Below are 21489 nucleotides of genomic sequence, written 5' to 3' on the forward strand. Positions count from 1 at the left end.
GCTTTATGCTTACCTTTAAGGGGGGAAAAAGACACCATATCATTTGATAAGGTGTCATGTGCATGAAATAACAAGTCACTATAACATTGCTACTTCCATCATGCTTTTTCCTCTTATTTCTGACAAATGTGTAGGGAATTGATTTAATGTAACTTAAAATGAAAAAGAAACAGCAATTGGAGGGCAGTAAAGGTTTAGAAGAGCTCCTACAGACTTCCTAGTATGCATGAGGTACTGAAGCATTGTCAGAATATGTATGTTATCTGAAACTAGAGCAGTGGGAGGGCCTTATTACTGCCTGCAATCACGTTGGTTGAAGACATCTTGTCATGAGTAATGACACTGTGCACACAAACAACAGCAATCTAGCCTTGACTCATAATAAAGGATATACCCAAAAAGCAAACAGCTCTCCTGATTGAAGAGATTGCCATGGTTACTCTAGGCATTCTGTTTCTGTTCTGATCCTGCTCAGTGAAAGCTATAGAAAGCTAAAATACTGCACAGTAATCATGGTGTCTCATTTTGGACCATCACACTGAAAAAAACTACAACCCTGAAATACTCAGTGGCCTAATGACCTCTGAGTGATGAATAGAGATTTCTTCCCCTCAAAGGCAAAATTATAAAATACACTAAGTCTATAGTGTAGCATGGTTATAGTATGTATGCAACGCCCCCTCCAAAAGCCATTGATAACTACGCTGGAGGCACATTTTGAGCCATTTGAAAGAACCCTTTGCTTACAGGCATTTTGCTCTGCAGGCTATCAGAATGTCAGTTTCTCTTTCTATGAAATGTAAGGTCCTGAAAATTCACTGTGTAGTTATTGCTGAACAGTCATTTTGCATGGTATAAAATACACTCCTAAGATAATGAGGAGGTTACTGTTTTTCATTGATCTGTCAAAAAATTGATCCATCTTAAAATATTTCTTCTACAACTCTGCCTCTTAGTAGGATTATTATTTTAAAAGGCAGATTGAGGTGATCTCAGGTTAAATACTGATCCTAAAGTCTCATCATAATGATTAAGAAACTCAGTGAGGTTTTGAACCCTTCTGTTCAGAATCTCAACCAGACATCTTGTAGGTTATGCCAAATATCTCCTGAGAACTTATACAAAAATACTTTGTTTCTTACCATGTTTCCAGTATATTAGATTTAGCTCCTCTCCAAGCAGTTGCGCTATTACCAAGTCATCTCCCTAATGAAAAGAGTTCTATTGAATCAGATGACTTTCAGACTTGATCCAAGCTAGATTGATAGCCAGTTTAACATCTTTAAACACAGCTCCGCGGCGCCGCGGACTAAATAAAGGAGTAAGGGCCCCAAAGGCGGGCCCTGTCCGGGATGAGGAAGGGTGCCGATAGGCACCTCCCGATTGGCCCCTCTGCTGGTCAGTCCACCCCCAAGCTGCGGCTGCTGATTGGCTGCTTGCCTGGCCAAAAACCAATTGGGAGGCGCGAAGCGCCTCCCAACCTGCCCCACCCCCCACCAGAGCTTTCCTTCGCTCCACAGCGGCCATTACTTTGCTGGCCGCCGAGAGTGAAGGTAGGCTCCCTGGCCCCTGCCCCGACAATGGCTCCCCAGACCCCGGGGAGCCCGCTGGCTGGCTCGCTGAGCCACCCAGTGCCCTCCCCAGGGACTGGGGACTGTTTTGAAACCTGCACGCCGCCTTTAAAACGCTCCCCAAGCCCCGTGGCCTGGGGAACGTTTTGCTACATGGGGGGGAGGGGAAGCAAACCCTCCCCTAGGGCCTGCTGTATTTTTTTGACAGCGGGCTCTACTGCTAGTAAGACCCTATTTTATGAATACATGAAGCATTAGTTAAATACTAGAAACCTGAAGTCAAAGCTTTTTTTTTTTAGCACATATCCTTACCATTAGTTAGCCATATTAATAAAAGGGAAACAGGCTTCAGGGTGGAGCCTGTCCGCATCTCTCTGACCCTGTCCAGCTCTGGAATATGGCCCAATATGAGTGCCTAGCTGAATGGAGGGCCCTCTAGCGCCCATTGCATCCTGGGATGTAACGGGCTTTACGACTAGTAAATGTATAAAATACTGCCCTGACCCTAGTCATACCCAATTAGAACACTGCTGGAAGGGCATATGAGCCCCTTCTTCCACCGTTGGAATAGGGATGGAGCATTAGCTACTCTTATTTTTGGATTTGTTATTTTAAGGTTTTAATAGTTTTATGATGATTAATTTTATGGTTTTGATATGTAAGCCACCCTGAACCTTTGAGGAAGGGTGGCATAGAAATTGAATAACTAATAATACCACTGGCTTCACAGCCCTGGTCGCAATAGTGGAAATTACTCTTGAGATTAAATTTTATAAGGATTCCTTACAACCACCTTATCTGATTTGCCCCTTTCTTCCTCCTCCTCCTTATCTTTTTGTCAAGCAGTGCTTGACTAAACAGCAGTGCTTCTATCTGTGCTTCCATTTTGGTTGTTCTTCACTGTGTACTTTATATGCAGCTAACCCTTGAGAAAACTATCCTTTTTTATCATGCTGGAGCATTAGCTGTCTTTTGTGTATAGATGACATCTCAAGTACCTAAACTGGAAAGACGGATTTCACAACAGCTGTTCCTTCCCAGAGAGGCAGATTCAAGTTAACCTCTGATTATAGGCTAAGCACACAGCAGGCATTTTTCACCAAAAGTTAATTTTAGAATGTTAACCTGTGTGGTGAAATGTAGATATCAGCTTTTGTTCCTGAACAAATGAGTGTTCATAAAAATTCGGTGCAATCACAGTAGCTCAGCTGATCAGTATCAAATAACTTCCTTAACACAAGCAATAGACAGTATCACATTTGATTAATATATTAGAATAAATTAATTGATCTTGGGGCATGTGGAAGAAGCTGAAGTTGTGGTTCTCAAATCTGAGAAAGAATAAAAAGACTTTTATTCCTCTCCTGTTTGAGAATGGAAACTCCGAAATGCCCCAAGGGAAGCAGTTTTGCTCTTAGTTAAGTTTGCTTTTTATTTGTGCTGTTGGTTTTATTTGGCTGTTACCTAGTTTTTAACTCTTTCATTGCTTGCTATAGTTTGGTGTTTTTTCTGTCAAGTACTATTGCTGTTATTGTTTGTAAGCTCCCTCAGACACTGTGAGTTAAGAGCATGTGAGGTAAGTGCCTATTTAAACATAAACATAAATAAAACCTAATTTAGTTTCTCCAAGAACTTGTGCACGGAAGAGTGCTGTGGGAGAACTTAGCATAAAGAAGGTCCAAAAGCACTGGAACAGTATATCAGTGGTCCCCAACCCCCAGTCGGGGGACCGGTACCAGTCCGTGGCTCAGTCGGTACCGGGCTGCGGCTCCTCCCCATCCTCCTCCCTGGCTGCTGCCTTGGGGGCTGCCCTGCCACTCTGCCGCTGTCTCACCTTTGGTGCTCTCCGATGGCCGGCATGGCACTGCACAGTTGCTGCTGGCAGCGCCCCCCAGCAGGCGGTGGGAAGTCTGGGGCGCCGGTGGGAAAGCAAGCGGAGCAGGGGCTCAGGTGGCAGCAATGTCCCTTGGCAAAAGCCCCCCCCCCCCGGGCCTCAGTAAAATTGTCAAGCATTGACTGGTCCCCAGTGATAAAAAGGTTAGGGACCACTACAGTATAGGATACAGAAATGAGTGGGGATGGTTTGGCTCTCTATGCTTTTGGCTTACAAGGCTGTAAATCTGTTTAGGTTAGCACTGTTAATCTACGGGGAAGGCACCTGGAAGTGGCTGCCTTGGATCAGCCCAGCTGATCTACAATGATGCTGACAATGTCACAGATACCATTTGGCTTGGACCTAGCTGTCTGGTAGTGCTGCAGAAGGAAGTGACTTGCAAGATTATGGGCTTTGCCATCATTCCACTGACTGGAACTAAGATCGGTGCCTCTTGGCTTGATCTATTTCATCCCTGGAACTGAATCACCATTGATAGAGGACAGATGTACAGATGTCTAACATTATCCAGTGCAGAGGTTTGAAACTGAAAGTTATAGATGGAAGGATGAGAAAAATTGAACTGCAATCACAGTTGCACTTTTTATGAGGAATTAGACCCACATGAAGTCAGGATCTCAAGAGTAAACCTGTTTGTAATCTATGTAATCTATGTCAGGATCTCAAAAGTAAACCTGTTTGTAAAATATCACTGTGTCAACTGTGAAACTGCTGTATACAGTTATGCTGAGATTTTTAATCATTGTATCACACATGTAGCCCAAGCTGTTACTGCAGGTCTTATTCTCTGCTGCAGCAGGAACCTTTCCCTGCCCTCCCCCAAGTGACAACCTTTCAAATACTTAAAGACAGCAGTCATGTTCCCTCTCAGCCTCCTCTTCTCCAGGCTGAACATTGCCAAGTCCCTCAGCCTTTCCTCATTGGTTTTGGTCCCCAGACCTTGGAACATCCTCATTGCTATCCTCCTCACTCTCTTAATTTTGTCCCCATCCTTTTTGAAGTGTGGCCTCTAGAACTGCACACAGTTCTCCAGACTTGCCTATTTAGACAAAATTACAGAACTTGTTGAATAGATGATCTCCGGAAGAATTTTATGATAACTGGAACTGCCTCTTAGAATTCCTAAATAACCAATCTACAGATTATTGTTCCTATTTTAATGTCTTTCCTTTTTAAATATAAGAGCTGTGTATTTTTAAGAAGTTAAGAAAACATCTTTTGGGGCGTGAGACTCATTGTATATATTTAAGAACTGTTACTTTATATTTTATAAACCAATTTTTAATTAAAATGTTTAAAAGAAAGTTGCTTGACTAATTTGTTTCATTATGAAACAAGCCTTTGCCTTTTAATTTCATTTACATGTAATTGTGCTGTGCTGATTAGGATAAGATTATGAATTAAGTTTCTTTTGATATTTCTTTGCTCTTGCATCAAAGTAGAGGGCTTGTAGTCCTATTTACACTGTTCACGTAGAAGGCATCTGCTCTCAAGCACAAAGATGTTGCCCTGATCTGTGGACCCCTTGTGCTTTTCAAACTGGTTTTGGGTAAACTGTGACTTCCCTGGAGTGTGCTTTGTGGGATGTGAGGGGATGGAAATGTTTATTTTACTCCCAGATTGCCCCTAGAACAATGCCTTTCTTCTGTTTTTCAATGGCCTACTTCTGTTGACAACAGTTTTGTCCCATCAGTTGCTAACAAAGATTATATTTTAAATTTCAGGACAGAAAGCTGACAAAAGCAGAGAGGCAGAGGTTTAAAGAAGAAGCAGAGATGTTGAAAGGTCTCCAACACCCAAATATTGTTAGGTTTTATGACTTTTGGGAATCATGTTTAAAGGGAAAGAAATGCATTGTGCTAGTTACAGAACTGATGACCTCTGGAACTTTGAAAACGTAAGTTCAATGAACAATTAATAAAATCAACAATTACAATTAATAAAATCAACTCTAATGATAAAATGTATTAAGACAAATAACTTTGTTCATCAATTACTATGAATGAAAGCTTTCTAAGTCTGTCTGGCTTTGAACTTGATTGGGCTGCAGGGATAATTGCCATTGTTTCATAGCTTGTTATTATGTTACATAACTACTAGCGTTCCTGTCCTTATTTCCTCTCCTCTCTTGTTCTGTACATGACACTTTGAATTTATGAGTTTATCTTTCATACAGTTTGCTATTAAGCCATAGTAGAATAATGCTTCACTGAGATAGCAGGAAGAGAAGAGTTTAGCATAATCAAAATAGTAGCCACTCAAAGAGCTTTATGCTTTGCCACCACCAACTGGCCAATGATCCTTGGCCCTAAAAAGCCTGCCTGGCCTCAACCAGGGCCAGAGCTTTCTCTGTCCTGGCCCCCACCTGGTGGAATGAGCTCTCGGAGGAGATCCGGGCCCTGATGGAACTTAAACAGTTCTGCAGGGCCTGCAAAAGGGAGCTTTTCCACCAGGCATTTGGTTGAGACCAGGTGACTAGCACTATCTACAGGGCCCCTGCTCCCTCCCTCCCAGAAATCCACCCATGCGTTCTGCTCTGGACCTGTTTGCATCATTATACTCTGTTACCGCTGTTATAGTTTAATGATAATGTTATTGTTATTGTGAAAAGCTGAGTTCCATGTACTGTTTTCTGCGTTTTATGTAAACCACCCTGAGCCTCAGGTAGGGCAGTATATAAATAAATACATTAAATACATTAATTAATATTAAGTGGCATAGACAGAACAAACTTTTCACCACTGTTTCAGAATGTGCTGTGTATTTTACCCGAACAGATGAACAAAATTTTCTGAAATGTACAGACCTACATTATAATTGTTGAATTTTGACATATTGGATATCAACTGAAAACTAAGCCATCAGTGTACAGAGACAAACAAGAAGTAACAAGTGAGAAGCTTTGAAATTAAACAAGATTTGAAATTTAACTGGCTAGATGGTAGGGAATGTTTATAGGAAGACTAGTCTAGAATTGAGGGACCACCATGAAGAAGACCATATCTCTGGTAGCTACCGAACTAATTTTGAAAGGTGAATGGGAATTCAGAGAAGGGCTGTTTTAGATGTTCTTAAATGATGGACAGGAGTATATAGGAACATATGGTTTTTCAAATGCTATGTTCTCAGACCACTGTCTTTTGCCTGAAATATCTAGTATAGCATTTATTCTGTCTGCTATGTTTCTATGTTTCTACTTCAGGTATTTGAAGAGATTTAAAGTGATGAAACCAAAAGTTCTTCGTAGTTGGTGCCGGCAAATCCTGAAGGGTCTCCTTTTTCTGCACACCAGAACACCACCAATCATTCACAGAGACTTAAAATGTGACAATATTTTTATTACTGGACCAACTGGCTCTGTGAAGATTGGTGACTTAGGTCTGGCTACTCTCAAAAGAGCCTCGTTTGCCAAAAGTGTCATAGGTAAGCCAATTTCATAGGTATCCCTCTTGTATTTCATAAGAATTGTGTTTCCCTTAAAATGTTATATATTTTTAAGTTTTGAAAATACCATGACATAAATTAATCAGCAGTAGAGTTTTAAAACTTGAACACATTGCCAATATATTAAAATGTACGTTGGGGTAAAATACTTGCCTTATTCCATCTAAAAACTTGGGGTTATATCATAGTAACTGTGGGCCCCTCAAGCTGTCTAAAAAGGTAAAGGTAAAGGTATCCCCAGTGCAAGCACCGAGTCATGTCTGACCTTTGGGGTGACGCCCTCTAGCATTTTCATGGCAGATTCAATACGGGGTGGTTTGCCAGTGCCTTCCCCAATGATTACCGTTTACCCCCAGCATGCTGCGCACTCGTCTATAGGGATCCCAAAACCTACTCCTAACATAGTGAGATACAGTATAAGGGATGTAGTTTTAAAGGAAATCATCCTTCCTCCTGGCAGCCTCCAAATCTTCTTTCCTTTTCCTACTTCCTTCTCTCATTACCACCCAGCAACATTACCTGCTCCCTTATATTTAGATTTATATATGATTTATTTAGTTCATTTATACTCTGCCTTTTCCCCCAGTGGGGACCCAGCTTTCACCTGAAAATAGGCTCTGGGACAGCCTGCGATATTCAAAAGCCAAGCTCTGAGACCTATGAAGACTCCTTAGACGTCTCTGTCCTAACACCCTTGGACAAGTAAACCCTATCTCAAAACATGTACTGTTTTAGCCTGCTTTCACCCAAAGTGTAGCTCTGAGACTATGAAGTCTCCTGCAGCAGGACTCTTTTGGTTTCACTGTCAGGATGCTCAAAACTAGTTTTCTTTTGCAGCCCCTAATCTGACTTCAAGGTTCCTAACAGGCTGTTAGCTGCAGTGCACACGCACCAAACAGTCATATAGATGGATTGTTGACTGACAGAAAGGGGCAGAACCTTTCTCCATCCATCAGAATTACAGATTTCTTAATTTTTCTTATCTCTTTTTCTAGAGTTATACTTAAAGATTTTAAGGCATATTTTATGTCTGTGCACAAATAACTTCTATTTTGAAGAAAGTTGCATGAATAGCCACTTCAGCTCCCTATGGCATTAGATTAAGTATAATAAACCCTCACTTACATAGACTTTTCCATGTGCTAAACACAATTTGCATAATGTTTTACCATTTGCCCAATGTTCTTTGTGTTGCAGTTTCCTGGACACTTTATAAACACTTCACTATTGTTGGCAGGCTGCATGCTTCCAAAGAAGAGTGTATTGTTCTATACAAGACTGTTGTATTGAATTACCAAGCCCCTCAAATCTCTGAATAGTGTTTCTTCTGAATTAATATTATTTCTGTTTCCTTTGTGGTTTTGCTTCTTTGTACGGAAAGGAAGTTTATGCATGGATTGTAAATGATCTGCATACAAAAGTTTTGATGTAGTACTTAGAAGTATCTCTTCAGTCTTTCAAAAGTGACTCAGGTGTTTGTCAGTAAATGAATGCATCTTTTAAGTAGTCCTTCAGCTCACTTAATTTAGGGGTGGGAGGTATACTGTAGTGCTTCAGTTTTAGAACATAATCAAGATTAACTATTTCAGTCATAGGAATCTGTAGGATTGAGATTGTAATCTGTTGTATTTATTCCATTAAAATACCTTTTGCAAACATACTCACTCTTGATTTACTGTAATTGAGCTTCAAGTACATTCAAGTTAAATATGAAAATTCAAGTTAACTTGATTGACTAGAACCTTCATGTTTACAGAGATGGAGTTCCTGTTCTGATTTTTCGCATGCTATCTGAATGGCTATGGGCTCAGGTAGAGACCACTGCAATTACCCTGGGAGTATAGACATGGCTAAGAAATAACCAAGTCAGAGAGGGGCAAGCACCACCTGTACCTGGGGTGCTGAAGAATTATGTCACAGATATAAATAAAGACAAAAAGCTAAAAAGGTCAACATCAAGGAAAATGAACTTTAGCTTATACAGTGTGGAACACAATTATAAAAATATAATACCAGTATTTATTAAACAAGTATAAACACAAGGCTTTTAGCATAACCTCAATAAAATCAGTACGTGTAAATATACTAGTGCCTCCACTGACCAGATACATTTTAGCACTTCAGATATAAATAATACAATCAATAAAATCTTTCCTACCTCACAGGGTTTTCATTAATAACTATGAGTTCTTTGGAGCAGGGGCAAGATACATATGTAACAAATAATGTGAATAAAATATGTTTTTATTTACAAAATTTATGTCCTGCTTTTTGGCTCAAACAGGACTTCCAAAGCGGCAAACAGTTAAATACAGAACAGAATTAATCACAGCATAAAATCTATTAAAGCCACAGAAACATGTATAAAAATCAGCAATTAGAACATAGAGCAGGAAGGAGAAGTTGTTAAGGAAATGCCAGACAAAAGAAAAAAGTCTTCACCCAGTGGTGGTAGACATGATGAAAGGGTTCAGACAAATATCTCAAGGTAGGGAGCTCTACAATTTGATGTTGCAATCAAGAAGTTCCTCTCTCTGCTTGAGTGGAAAGCATTTTCTGTGTGTGAAAGGATGTTGTTGGATCATACCCAATTGTCTAGTTCTGTTAATGGAAACTTAAATTGTAAAGCTTTATTTTGCTTTCATTTATATATATGCCATTCAGATTAACCTTCTAACTTCTGTCTTTTCAAAATATCCATGCACATGAAAGCACAGGCCTTTGCTACATCATTACAAGTCAGTTTTCTAAGCCAATGTCTTTGTATTGTTTGTATAGGTACTCCAGAATTTATGGCTCCAGAAATGTATGAAGAGCACTATGATGAATCTGTGGATGTATATGCTTTTGGAATGTGTATGTTGGAAATGGCTACCTCAGAATATCCATATTCAGAATGCCAGAATGCTGCTCAAATTTATAGAAAAGTAACTTGTGTAAGTTACTAATGAATGCATGCATTTTTCCTTCTCTTATTTTTTTTGTTAATTGTTTAGGTATTTTTATATAATACAGATATTGTCTAGGAAAGTCTTTAATAAGCTAATTCCTTAATTATCTTGGTTAATTTTATATGTGATTGCAGTGTATATTTTTGAGTCCCTTCCTTGTATAAGCAGCACAAGTAGAGATCCAAGAGCCACCCAATGTTTAGGAGTGGATTTTATTTTGGGGGGGGGGCTGGACTTGTGCACAGAAAGAATTGTTCCATTAGGAATCATGCCATACTATCTCTCTGCTGGAAGAAGCATTGCAGTGACTGTCTTACAATGAATGACTGTGTGGTTATGGAACTACAGTCATTTTTATGACCTCATGAACTGTCACTGTCAGTGCAGCTGAGAGGAATCATCAATCGGGATTCCTATTGGTGGAATCACCAAGCTCATAGAGGAAACAATAAGCCACAAGAAAATTGGGCACTGTACTGTCAGTCTTTGTCTTTCACTTTTCAGCCTTACTAATGTTATCACCTTATACTATCACCTTATGCTGGAGGAATTTGGGAAGATCTTCAGGAGAAACCACCTAGGACATTGGCCCATGATGATTTTTTTCAGTGGCTATAATAACAGTCAGTGCCAGGAGCCAAGTTGGAAGAATAGTGATGAATGCAGAGAGCATGGTTTAGTTCCTATCACTCCCATATTCTGTTTTTGTTAAAAATAGACCTCCCCCTTCTCTGTTACATGCAAATTATTGAATCCTTCCCTTGTAGTTTGGTCCTTCCAGAAATGTTAACTTGCCTGATGTGTAAAATCAGTATACATTCAGTAAGATCAATAATATGATAGTAATTATATGAACTTGTCTTAGAAAGCTATTGAAAATTGTACTGAGACATTATATGTAAATGCTTGGCTCTATTGGAGAAAAACAAAACATAAATACTAATAATTATAATTACTATTTCCCATTCATACACCAAAATATTTGCCTTGTTGAATGTTTTGTCAATGCTTGTTTTCTTATATTCAAGCCAGATCCCTATTAATGTTCTTTGTAAGAAGCCTAGAATGGATCTCTTTCATTGTGATTAAATCTGCATGAAACAAAATATGATGTCAGAACTTTTAAAGTCTGTCTACAGTGGGAAATTTAATGCTCTGAAGTCTGGATGTAGAATTGAATGTTCTTTTGATGAAGAAATATAGATGCTTGCCAAAGTCAGACTGTCTAGTAAAAGACCTGTGATGTGATATGCATTCCTCTAGCTTAGTTATCAAAGCTGTTTATGCAGATGCACACTTTGCTTACATGTGGGGTACAGTGAGAATGTACAAGGCACCAGGTCTTATTTCACAGATCATGTTGCACATGAACACAGGGGACACTCTTTTCTAATCCATTATTAATCTTAAATATTTCACACTTAAGTTTCCACTTTTTATGCCATATTTCTTTCCTACCTTCTCACCAGAATACCTTCAAGATGTTTTTTGTAACTGTTCAGTCAGCTATAATAGCAGATGACTGAGGATATAGGATTATTCTGATGAATTCAAAATGGTGGTGAAATTAAGTTTAACCAGAATGTTACATATAGCACCAAAAGCTTAGAACAGATTGTTGTTAGATGGAAGTATAAAAACATAATTTAGTAAGGAAAGTAAGGCTTTCAAATTTAGTAAGGTTCTTAGTGTTAGAACTTCTTACAAAATGTGGATCACTGGACCCAACACAATAGCTTTATCAATAAAGTGCATTTAAAACATAAAATTTAAAAATCAGTGCTATTTTCAAAATGAACCTAAAATGAAGGGAAAAGGTTTTAATGTGTCCACTTCCAGTAAGTAGTTATTGCTAAAATGAGATCTACTTCTGGGTAGAGATGTTCAGGAAAAAAACAAAAAGAAGTTTAAGGTTTTGTGTTTTTTCTTTTCAGGGTGTCAAGCCAGCAAGTTTTGACAAAGTTACTGATCCTGAAATTAAGGAGATAATTGGAGAGTGTATTTGCAAAAATAAAGAAGAAAGGTTGGTTTCAAGGGTCAAGTTCTTTTATATTTAAAACATATGATAAAGAGACCATATTTTAAAGTGACAGGAATGGGAGAGCATTTGGTTTGGAATGATGGAATTATTTGGAATTATTTCAGATCCAGCATTGATATTGTGGCTCAGAACATCAAAGAGCACAGATTCCCATAGAGGATCACTAAAGCATGAAAGGATTACTGAAAGAGCGTAGAGTTGCATTGTACATTTACATGTTACTATCATTTTGTTTTTGAAGTAGTAAACATGTAAGACATATACCCTATAAAGGCCATTCTGTCTGTTTACAAGATATGCAAGCAGAAATAATTTTAAAGTTTGCATTTTTAATGAGTTAATGCAATTTCCTCCTGTTATAGATATGAAATTAAAGATTTACTAAGCCATGCCTTTTTTGCTGAAGATACTGGGGTAAGAGTGGAACTTGCAGAAGAAGACGATGGTAGGAAATCCTCTATTGCCTTAAGACTCTGGGTAGAAGATCCTAAGAAGCTGAAAGGAAAACCCAAAGATAATGGAGCCATTGAGTTTACTTTTGATCTGGAGAAGGAAACTCCTGATGATGTTGCACAAGAAATGGTAAAATAAACTTCTCCAGACAGATAGATAAAGTTGTACATAAATCTGAAAAGAAACCAGGAGCCAATCTGGTAAAGTAAATTTCATTCAAAGGATTAATCACAGGGTATTTTGAAAAATAAACAGCAAAATTTGAAGCAGGGTTGCATCCTTCTAAGTGAACTGACCCTTCTAAATACATGGACTTAGAAAGGTATTACTCTGGTTTTGACAAATTTAGGTTGGATCCAGCAGAAATTTCTCCTGAGCAAATGCAGGAGGGGGATTTTTACCACTTCCCTCTCCTGGAAGAAATTTCTGACTCCCTCCTCATGCCTTTCTTGGAAATCCCCTGTCTTCTAGAAGTACTATTGCAATGAGAATTTGGGAACACAACAGAAATAGGGAAGTGGGGAAGTCATATTCCACTGATGCAAGTTTTTCCATCAGTCATGATATTGTATAAGATCCAACCTGTTGTACTTTATATGTATATTTAAATTTTGTCTCTTTTTGTGAAAAGTTAGCTTATCTGCTTTTAAAACGTTGAGGTTAGAAATAAAGATAAGCAATTCTGGTGCTAGTCCTATTCATTAGACATGTATTTAGCACAAACTTTCTCATGCTGGTTTGTATCCTACATTAAATAGATATTTATATTTTAAGATGAACCCTAACTTCAATTCCCCTTCTCCTCAAAGGTTTAGAAAAATACTACCTTAACTTTTTCAAAATCTAGCTTAAGAAGGGAACATAATTTTCTATCTTACAATAACAGAAATTGCTTAATCACATGTTACATAATAATTCCCATGTAAGAATTGTATGCATTCTAAAATATATGGAAGGCAGGTTGAATGTGTTTTCTGCATTAGATATTTATGAATTATATTCATACTGTGCCTTTCTTCCATCATAAATATTCAAGGCAAGGATATTGTTTTGGTAAAAGTAACACAAGACACAACCCTGAGTGACTAACTTTTTTCTCAATGTTCTAATTTTTTATGGCCATTAAATGGCATGTCCTTGGAGACATTGCTGCCATTTTACTGCTAGGATTCCCTCACTTTTCAAATGCTATGGGGCTTGATTCACAACCTGGGAGGGAGGGAGTTTCTGTCTCTTCTGTCATTCCCCTAGAATGTTTGGGTTCTTGAGAACTGGGAGAAAGAAAAGACAGGAGCCTGACTTCCCACTATGTCATGGTCCCAAGCAGAAGTGGGCTTCTGCAGTGTTTGTAAGATGAGGTTATTTGAGTGGTAAAATGGTGTTGGCATCCCTAAGCCATTCCTGAGAATTCTGTATCATCTGGTCCTTATGCTACATGGATTGGATCTAGCAGGCTCCTGCTGCAGTGTACCACAGATCCTCAACTACTGTCCCTGGGACATGATTTGGGGCTCTGCAATGGCAGACAGAATCCACAAAAATTTTACTCTTCTTCCACCAGAGGAAGTGCCCTCGCACCATCAGAAAATGACAACTGGATTCAGTTCTATTTTTCGTCAGTACTATTGAACCTGGTTTCTAATGATAATGACAAAATCATTGCTGTTGCTTTGTCTGCTAAAATATATCCCCCACACATTTTTTAATATACATATGGCAGTGAGGGGGAACATTCCATTCTACTGCTGACATTCAGTTGATATGTAACACGTCCTAGTCAAAGAATTTGCATTGGGATATGCTTGAGTCTGGCATCATGCTATTGCAGTGACAGAAGAAGCTTATAAGACCTGAACTTTTAAGCTTCAGTTTCAAGAACAGTTAGCTGGGAATAAATCCTAGAAACATCAGTCACATTTAAATGTATATGGGAGTATGTATGAAGAAAAATAATAGTGCCTTTATATGATTGTTTGCCCAAGACTTTTTCCCAAGTATTGCAAGTCATCGCACAGAAAGATCTAAAGACAGACCATGAAATACACCATGACTTTTCTATGCAATGGTCATATTTATATAAGATGAGCACAGTTATCATTCAGGCAGTAATGCAACTTTCCTGCTCTTAGGTTTGTGGTTGCCAGACATTTTAAAGTGAGACAAACTTCTGAGCTTATGGCCAAGTATCTACCATGAAATTCTGAAGATTTATTGATGAAGTATTTAAGTCTTCAGAAGAAGGGTGGTGATTTCCACCAGTTCTTTTCTACTGTTCTGATTCTGGCAGCAGAAGTTGATGCCAATCCACATAGGAAGATACAAACTTACTTTAGTGACCTACCACTGGGATTATTTGCCTCTGGTTCGAGTGCAGTTTTGTTATGGATTGGAGTGTTTTGAGCCTGACAGTTTCTTGTGAACCTGGTGAAGACATAAAACAAGAATTTATTTAAAATTTCATTGCATTCAATATTTGTCATGTTTTACAGATGCTGTAGTGTTTGTTTTTATACTGGTTAAACAGTTGTTAATTCCTTATTGTGTCCTCAATGTTGTTCTATCCTGTATGTATTATTTCAAGTCTGTATGAAACTTCTAAAAAAGAATATGATAGAAACACATCTGTGTGTATGTACTCATATATAATACAAATTCATGATTGAATACCTATGTCATCACTTTTCTTTCAGGTTGATGCTGGATTTTTTCATGAGAGTGATGTCAAAATAGTTGCAAAGTCAATACGTGATAGAGTAGCATTAATACTGTGGAGAAGAGAGAGGATTTGGCCTATATTACAATCAGAGGATCGTCGGGATTCTGACGGTTTAGAAAAGCTGAAGGCCACACAAGCACAACAGGTTCAGGTTACGTACCTTTCACACACCGGTCATCACATCCTGTCAGAACCAGAAGAACCTGAATCTGACCAGCACCTTTCTCAGCAGAATCTACCCACAAGTGTTACTTCACTTGCATGTAAGTCTTATACATGTGTAACTTCCTGTCAATATTTCTAATTGCCCAAGTACATTCATTTAAAACATTCATAAATCCTGCCTTTCTCCAAAGTGACTAAGATCCAGGGTGGGTAACAGATTTGGGTGGTGGAAAGTGCCACCAGGTTACAGTCAATTTATGGCAATCACTTAGGGTTTTCAAGATAAGAGATGTTCAAAAGTAGTTTGCCAGTGCCTTCCTTGGTGGTCTCCCTTTCAGTTACTCACCAGGTCTGATCCTGGTTAGCTTCTGTGATTTACAAGACTGGACTAGACTGAACCAACCAGCCACAGGGAATGCTCACAAACAGTTTTGAAGAATGTAGGAAGTCTAATGCTGTCAAGTCACAGTTGATGACATTCAGGAAGAATGTAGGAAGTCTAATGTAGAACTTTGTAGACTTGTGTTAACTGTGGTAGCAAATATCTGGACAAATTCACAGATATTGCAGTGTGGGGTGGGGGCAGATTGGGATCTCTTAGGTGGAATAGACAGTGTTACAAAACTTGGAGGTAAATCACAGCTTCTGCTATCACTAATATGGTTTCTTATTATGTCCAAAATTGGAAATCCCAGTTTACTCAGTATAACTGTTACATCAGCACCACACTGGATGTGACAGTATCTTTGTGACCACCATAAGGATACTGCTGCCATTTTGAAATCATTTAAAAATCTTTGCATGATCGGGCCCACAGTGTGGCAAGCTGAGGCACTCTGGTTTCCTCCCCCACACCTTATCAAGTGGCAAAAGAACAGTCTCCCTGCCCCCACAACTGTTTCAGCACTTGAAAAATTGCAGTGGGGAATGAGCACTATGCTGAGGGCCTAATCAGTATCAGACCCTCAGTGCAGTTTTCGGTTTTTACTGGCCACCTTAAATGGTTATTCACAAGCCACCTATCTTTCCATAATGTGTGCTCCTGGTGCCCTTTTATATCTCAAAAGGGAGCATGCAAGCAAGTGACTCAGCCTTGATCATGTGTGTCTCCCCCCTCCCCTAGGAATTAAAAAATATATCTCTCTGAAAGAAAATAAGGTTAAGTGAGGCACGGAAATGGCAAGATGGAAAAAAAAGATATTAGTGCTGTGAAAAGTCTGTATTTTGTTTCAAAGTGAAAGGTTTAAGTAAAGTGAAGCGGAAGACAGAAAGGGGAAGGGAGGCTGATGATCCTTAACTGAAAGTGTGGAGAGGGCCCATGTCACACTCATAGCACCAAAATGTGTTGGAGTTATAGACTTCTAGGCTGAAGTATATGAGATAACGTATTAAATGTCTAACATTTTGTAGTAATATGTATTTAAATCAATTGTATTCAGTTTCAATATTCTGACAAATGCAAGTCTGTGAACTTACATACTTCTTGGCACTAAGCCAGTTAAAATTTCTATCTATACAATTTTAAATTTGTTCCACTAATACTTTAGTGATATTTTACTTTTGTTGTTGTTTATAAAACATAAATGCATGTTTAAAAACAAGTTAATATTTTCTAGCTATACTTTCAATATATCAGAATAAGTAGTGCTACAGTTTGAATACTTGCACAGTATTTTTCTAGCTAAAAGCCCTATAAATAATTTCCTTTATGCTGCCTGTGATATTTAACAAGGGTAAAATGTAGATGAATAATTTAATAAGTCTGTACAACATGAAGAGCAATAAAAACTGAGTCTTGGCTTTCAAATGCTGCTTTAACTTTGTATAGTTACTCTGTTTTTTTCCTTTGTGGTTGCAAATGCTTTCTATAATGAGATGGGAAATCTACCTGTGCAATAAACTTCCCTGAATGACTAAATATTCAGCATTTAATCTAAGGCACAGACAAGCTGGAAATGGCTTTAGTTTAGTTTTCTTCTAAATATAGAAGGAAAATTAATTGGAACCTTATACATTTATTGGTTGTGGGTTGTGTTTGGCTTGAGCCTGTGATATGTAGGAGTCAGCCTGTTAAATTAGAAATGTATTTATAAAGCCTATGCTCAACTACTTTTGCTTCCTAACAAGATTTTTTTCTTAGTGTATATGTGAGTGACATTAATTAGACATAAGAAGTCTTTATAAGAAGTTACATGAAGGCCTTTTCCATGATACAACTAATAGGTATGGATAAATAGAGGCACGTGCATTACAGGTTCACTGAACTTTTAAGTAAACCGCCAGCTGTACGTGGCGGTTCAGCTATTCTCATGCTTTTAGACCTGTTGGCGGTGTTTGACATTGTTGATCATGAGTTATTAGCCCACCACCTCTCCAGTACAGGGATTAGAGGGACAGCCTTGCAATGGTTCTCCAGAACCAGACACAGAGGGCTTCTGAGGGGGGAAAGCTGTCTGCCCTTTTTGTGCTCCCTTGTGGGGTACTGCAGAGGGTGATACTCTCCCCCACGCTTTTTAACATCTATATGCGCCCTCTGGCACAGCTGGTCCAGAGCTTTGAACTGGGTTGTCATCAGTATGCAGATTTATAGTCTGAAACTCAATATTTCCAAGATGGAGGTCCTTTGGTTGGGTAGAAGCACATCTCCCTGCCTGGATGGGGTGCAGCTTAAGACTGTACCTGCAGCCAGGAACTTGGGGTGATCTTTGATGTCTCCCTATCTATGGAGGCTCAGATCATGAAAATAGCTTGACGTGGACAAGTAGGTCATTAGCACCCTACCTGTCCATGGACTACCTGACCACAGGTAGTGATTATGTAACTGCTCCGGCTGCCATTTTGAGAGTAATTTTAATGCATACAAAAACAATTCATTATAGAACCATGTTGTGAAAGAAACAGACTCTTCACTTCCACCCTTGTCCAGGAAAGAGTGATTCATGCAATTCATACAATGGTCACTTCCAGACTAGACTTCTGTAACTCACTCTACACAGGCCTTCCCTTCTCTCTGACCCGGAAATTACAGCAGGTGCAAAATGCAGTTGCTAGGGTCCCCCGGGATAACAGGCAAGTTTGGCCTTGGAGTCAAAATGAAGCAGGGCACAGGCTGGTAGAATTTTGTCAAATACAATGGTCATAGCAAACACTCTTTTCCAACAACCCAAGAGATGACTGTACACATGGACATCACCAGATGGTCAACACAGAAATCAGATTGACTATGTGCTCTGCAGCCAAAGATGGAGAAGTTCTATACAGTAAAAACAAGACCAGGAGCTGATTGTGGTTCAGATCATCAGCTTCTTGTTGCAAAATTTAGGCTTAAATTGAAGAAAGTAGGGAAAAGCACTAGGCCACTCAGGTATGTAAATAATATCCCCAACAAATATACAGTAGAGGTGACAAATAGATTTAAGGAATTAGATCTGATAGACAGAGTGCCTGAAGAACTATGGACGGAGGTTTGCAACATTGTACAAGAGGTAGCAACTAAAACCATCACAAAGAAAAGAAATGCAAGAAAGCAAAATGGCTTTCTGAGGACGCTTTACAAATAGCTAAGGAGAGAAGGGAAGTGAAAGGCAAGGGAGAAAGAGAAAGATACACCCAATTGAATGCAGAATTCCGGAGAAAAGCTAGAAGAGATAAGAATGCCTTCTTAAATGAACAGTGCAAACAAATAGAAGAAAACAACAGAATGGGGAGGGCCAGAGATCTTTTCAAGAAAATTGGAATTATGAAGAGAACGTTTCATGCAAAGATGGGTATGATAGGGGACCAAAATGGTAGGGACCTCACAGAAGCAGAAGAGATTAGAAAAAGGTGGCAAAATTATACAGAAGAACTATACAAGAGCGAGCTTAACATCCCTGATAACCACAATGGGGTAGTTACTGACCTGGAGCCAGACATCCTGGAATGTGAAGTCAAATGAGCCTTAGGAAGTCTGAGCAACAATAAAGTTAGTGGTGGTGACAGCATTCCAGTTGAACTATTCAAAATCTTAAAAGACGATGCAGTAAAAGTACTACACTCAATATGCCAGCAAATTTGGAAAATTCAGCAATGGCCACAGGATTGGAAAAGGTCAGTTTTCCAATCCCAAAGAAGGGCAATGCCAAAGAATGTTCAAAGTACCGCACAATTGCACTCATTTCTCATGCTAGCAAAGTTATGCTCAAAATTTTACAAGCTAGGCTCCAGCAATATGTGGACCGAGAACTTCCAGAAGTACAGGCAGGATTTCGAAGAGGCAGAGGAACTAGAGATCAAATTGCCAACATACGCTGGATCATGGAGAAAGCTAGGGAGTTCCAGAAGAACATCTACTTCTGCTTCATTGACTATGCTAAAGCCTTTGATTGCGTGGAGCACAACAAATTGTGGCAAGTTCTTAAAGATATGGGAATACCAGAGCATCTTATTTGTCTCTTGAGAAACTTATATGCAGGTCAAGAAGCAACAGTGAGAACTGAACATGGAATCACCGATTGGTTCAAAATTGAGAAAGGAGTTCGGCAAGGCTGTATACTGTCACCTTGCCTATTTAACTTGTATGCAGAACACATCATGAGAAAGGCGGGATTAGAGGAATCACAGATTGGGATCAAGATTGCAGGGAGAAATATCAACAACCTCAGATATGCAGATGATACCTCTCTAATGGCAGAAAGTGAAGAGGAACTAAAGATCCTGTTAATGCGGGTGAAGGAGGAGAGTGCAAAAGTTGGCTTGAAACTCAACATCAAGAAAACGGAGATCATGGCATCCGGCCCTCTCAATTCCTGGCAAATAGATCAGGAAGAAATGGAGATAGTGACAGATTTTATTTTCCTGGTATTCCCAGTTGCAATGTATGGCTGTGAAAGTTGGACCGTAAGGAAGGCCGAGCATCAAAGAATTGAGGCTTTTGAACTCTGGTGCTGGAGAAGACTCTTGCGAGTCCCTTGGACTGCAAGGCGAACAAACCGGTCAGTCCTGGAGGACATCAGCCCTGACTGCTCCTTAGAAGGCCAGATCCTGAAGATGAAACTCAAATACTTTGGCTACCTCATGAGAAGGAAGGACTTCCTGGAGAAGAGCCTAATGCTGAGAGCGATCGAGGGCAAAAGAAGAAGGGGACGACAGAGAATGAGGTGGCTGAATGGAGTAACTGAAGCAGTAGGTGCAAACTTAAATGGACTCCGGGGAATGGTAGAGGAAAGGAAGGCCTGGAGGATCATTGTCCATGGGGTCGCGATGGGTCGGACACGAGTTCGCACCTAACAACAACAAGGGTCTTCACAAGGTCATCCTGGAGGGCCCATGTCCAGCCTATGCTGAGAAAGCTACATTGATTGCCGATCAGCTTCTGGATCAGGTTCATGGTCTTGGTACTTTCCTTAAAAGCCATCCCAAAAGTGTGGGGGAGAGTATCACCCTGTGCAGTACCCCACAAGGGAGCACAAAAAGGGGGGTAGGAAGGGGATCTTATCATTGCGTCGCCATGTTGTGATGGTTTTAAGTCTTTAATGGGAGTTTTAATGGGGTTTTAAGACATTGTTACCCGCCACGAGCCATTTGGGAGGGGCGGGAAATAAATTGAAATAATAATAATAATTATATCTACAACTACACCATTAAAAGTATATCTATCTATATACCTACCTACCTACCTACCTCCTGGCTGGGATGCATGGCACAGCAGATCTTAGGGATGGCTTCTTCTGCATCCTGGTTTCATAGAATTGTAGAATTCCTATCAGGAACAGTCCCATCCCCACTCCCCCAGCCCAACTGATCCTTGGGCTGTTATCCATAGTCCCTTTAAATTTTAAATGTGCTACAATAGAAGCCCAACAAACAGCTAAGAGGGAATTTGTTTTTGTTTCCCTGAGAAAACCCAGATGTATTTGGGAAGCTGAAATACACCTGAAAAATAAGATATTTTGGGGCATGGTTTTGGTTCTTGTAGATCCAAACACACAGCCCTAATACTAATCCCTAGTTATTAATTTACCTACTTTACTACTTACGTTTTTACTTGTCTCTCCAAGAGAATAACCAATAACTTTACTGCAGTGCTACAGTAAAATCAGAGTCCAGTAGAACTTTTAAGACCAACAAAGATTTATTCAAGGCATGAGCTTTCGAGTGCAAGCACTCTTCCTCAGAATATGAACAGTGCTGCAGTAAATCTACAGTGAATATTCGGGATTGGAGTCTATTCTAGGGCCTGTTTTGGGTATGGGGTTCTGTCAGTATTTTCTATA

General features: G+C 39.4%; 1 protein-coding gene across 19 annotated transcripts in view; it reads left to right on the top strand.

The window, feature by feature from the left end:
* Nucleotides 1-21489, top strand: part of WNK2 (WNK lysine deficient protein kinase 2) — a 173015-nt gene that overhangs the window by 65994 nt on the left and 85532 nt on the right. For all 19 annotated transcript variants that reach the window (XR_013229031.1, XR_013229030.1, XR_013229032.1 and 16 more), the window contains exons 3-8: nucleotides 5190-5362; nucleotides 6668-6888; nucleotides 9688-9845; nucleotides 11795-11883; nucleotides 12264-12483; nucleotides 15045-15333. Coding sequence is in view for 14 of the 19 variants with exons in the window: in XM_077325572.1 (XP_077181687.1) it covers nucleotides 5190-5362; nucleotides 6668-6888; nucleotides 9688-9845; nucleotides 11795-11883; nucleotides 12264-12483; nucleotides 15045-15333 (1150 nt within the window). In the remaining 5 variants the exon portion in view is untranslated. The remainder of the gene's footprint in view (nucleotides 1-5189; nucleotides 5363-6667; nucleotides 6889-9687; nucleotides 9846-11794; nucleotides 11884-12263; nucleotides 12484-15044; nucleotides 15334-21489) is intronic.

The sequence above is a fragment of the Paroedura picta genome, chromosome 3, assembly GCF_049243985.1.
Source record: "Paroedura picta isolate Pp20150507F chromosome 3, Ppicta_v3.0, whole genome shotgun sequence".
Lineage (NCBI taxonomy): Eukaryota > Metazoa > Chordata > Lepidosauria > Squamata > Gekkonidae > Paroedura > Paroedura picta.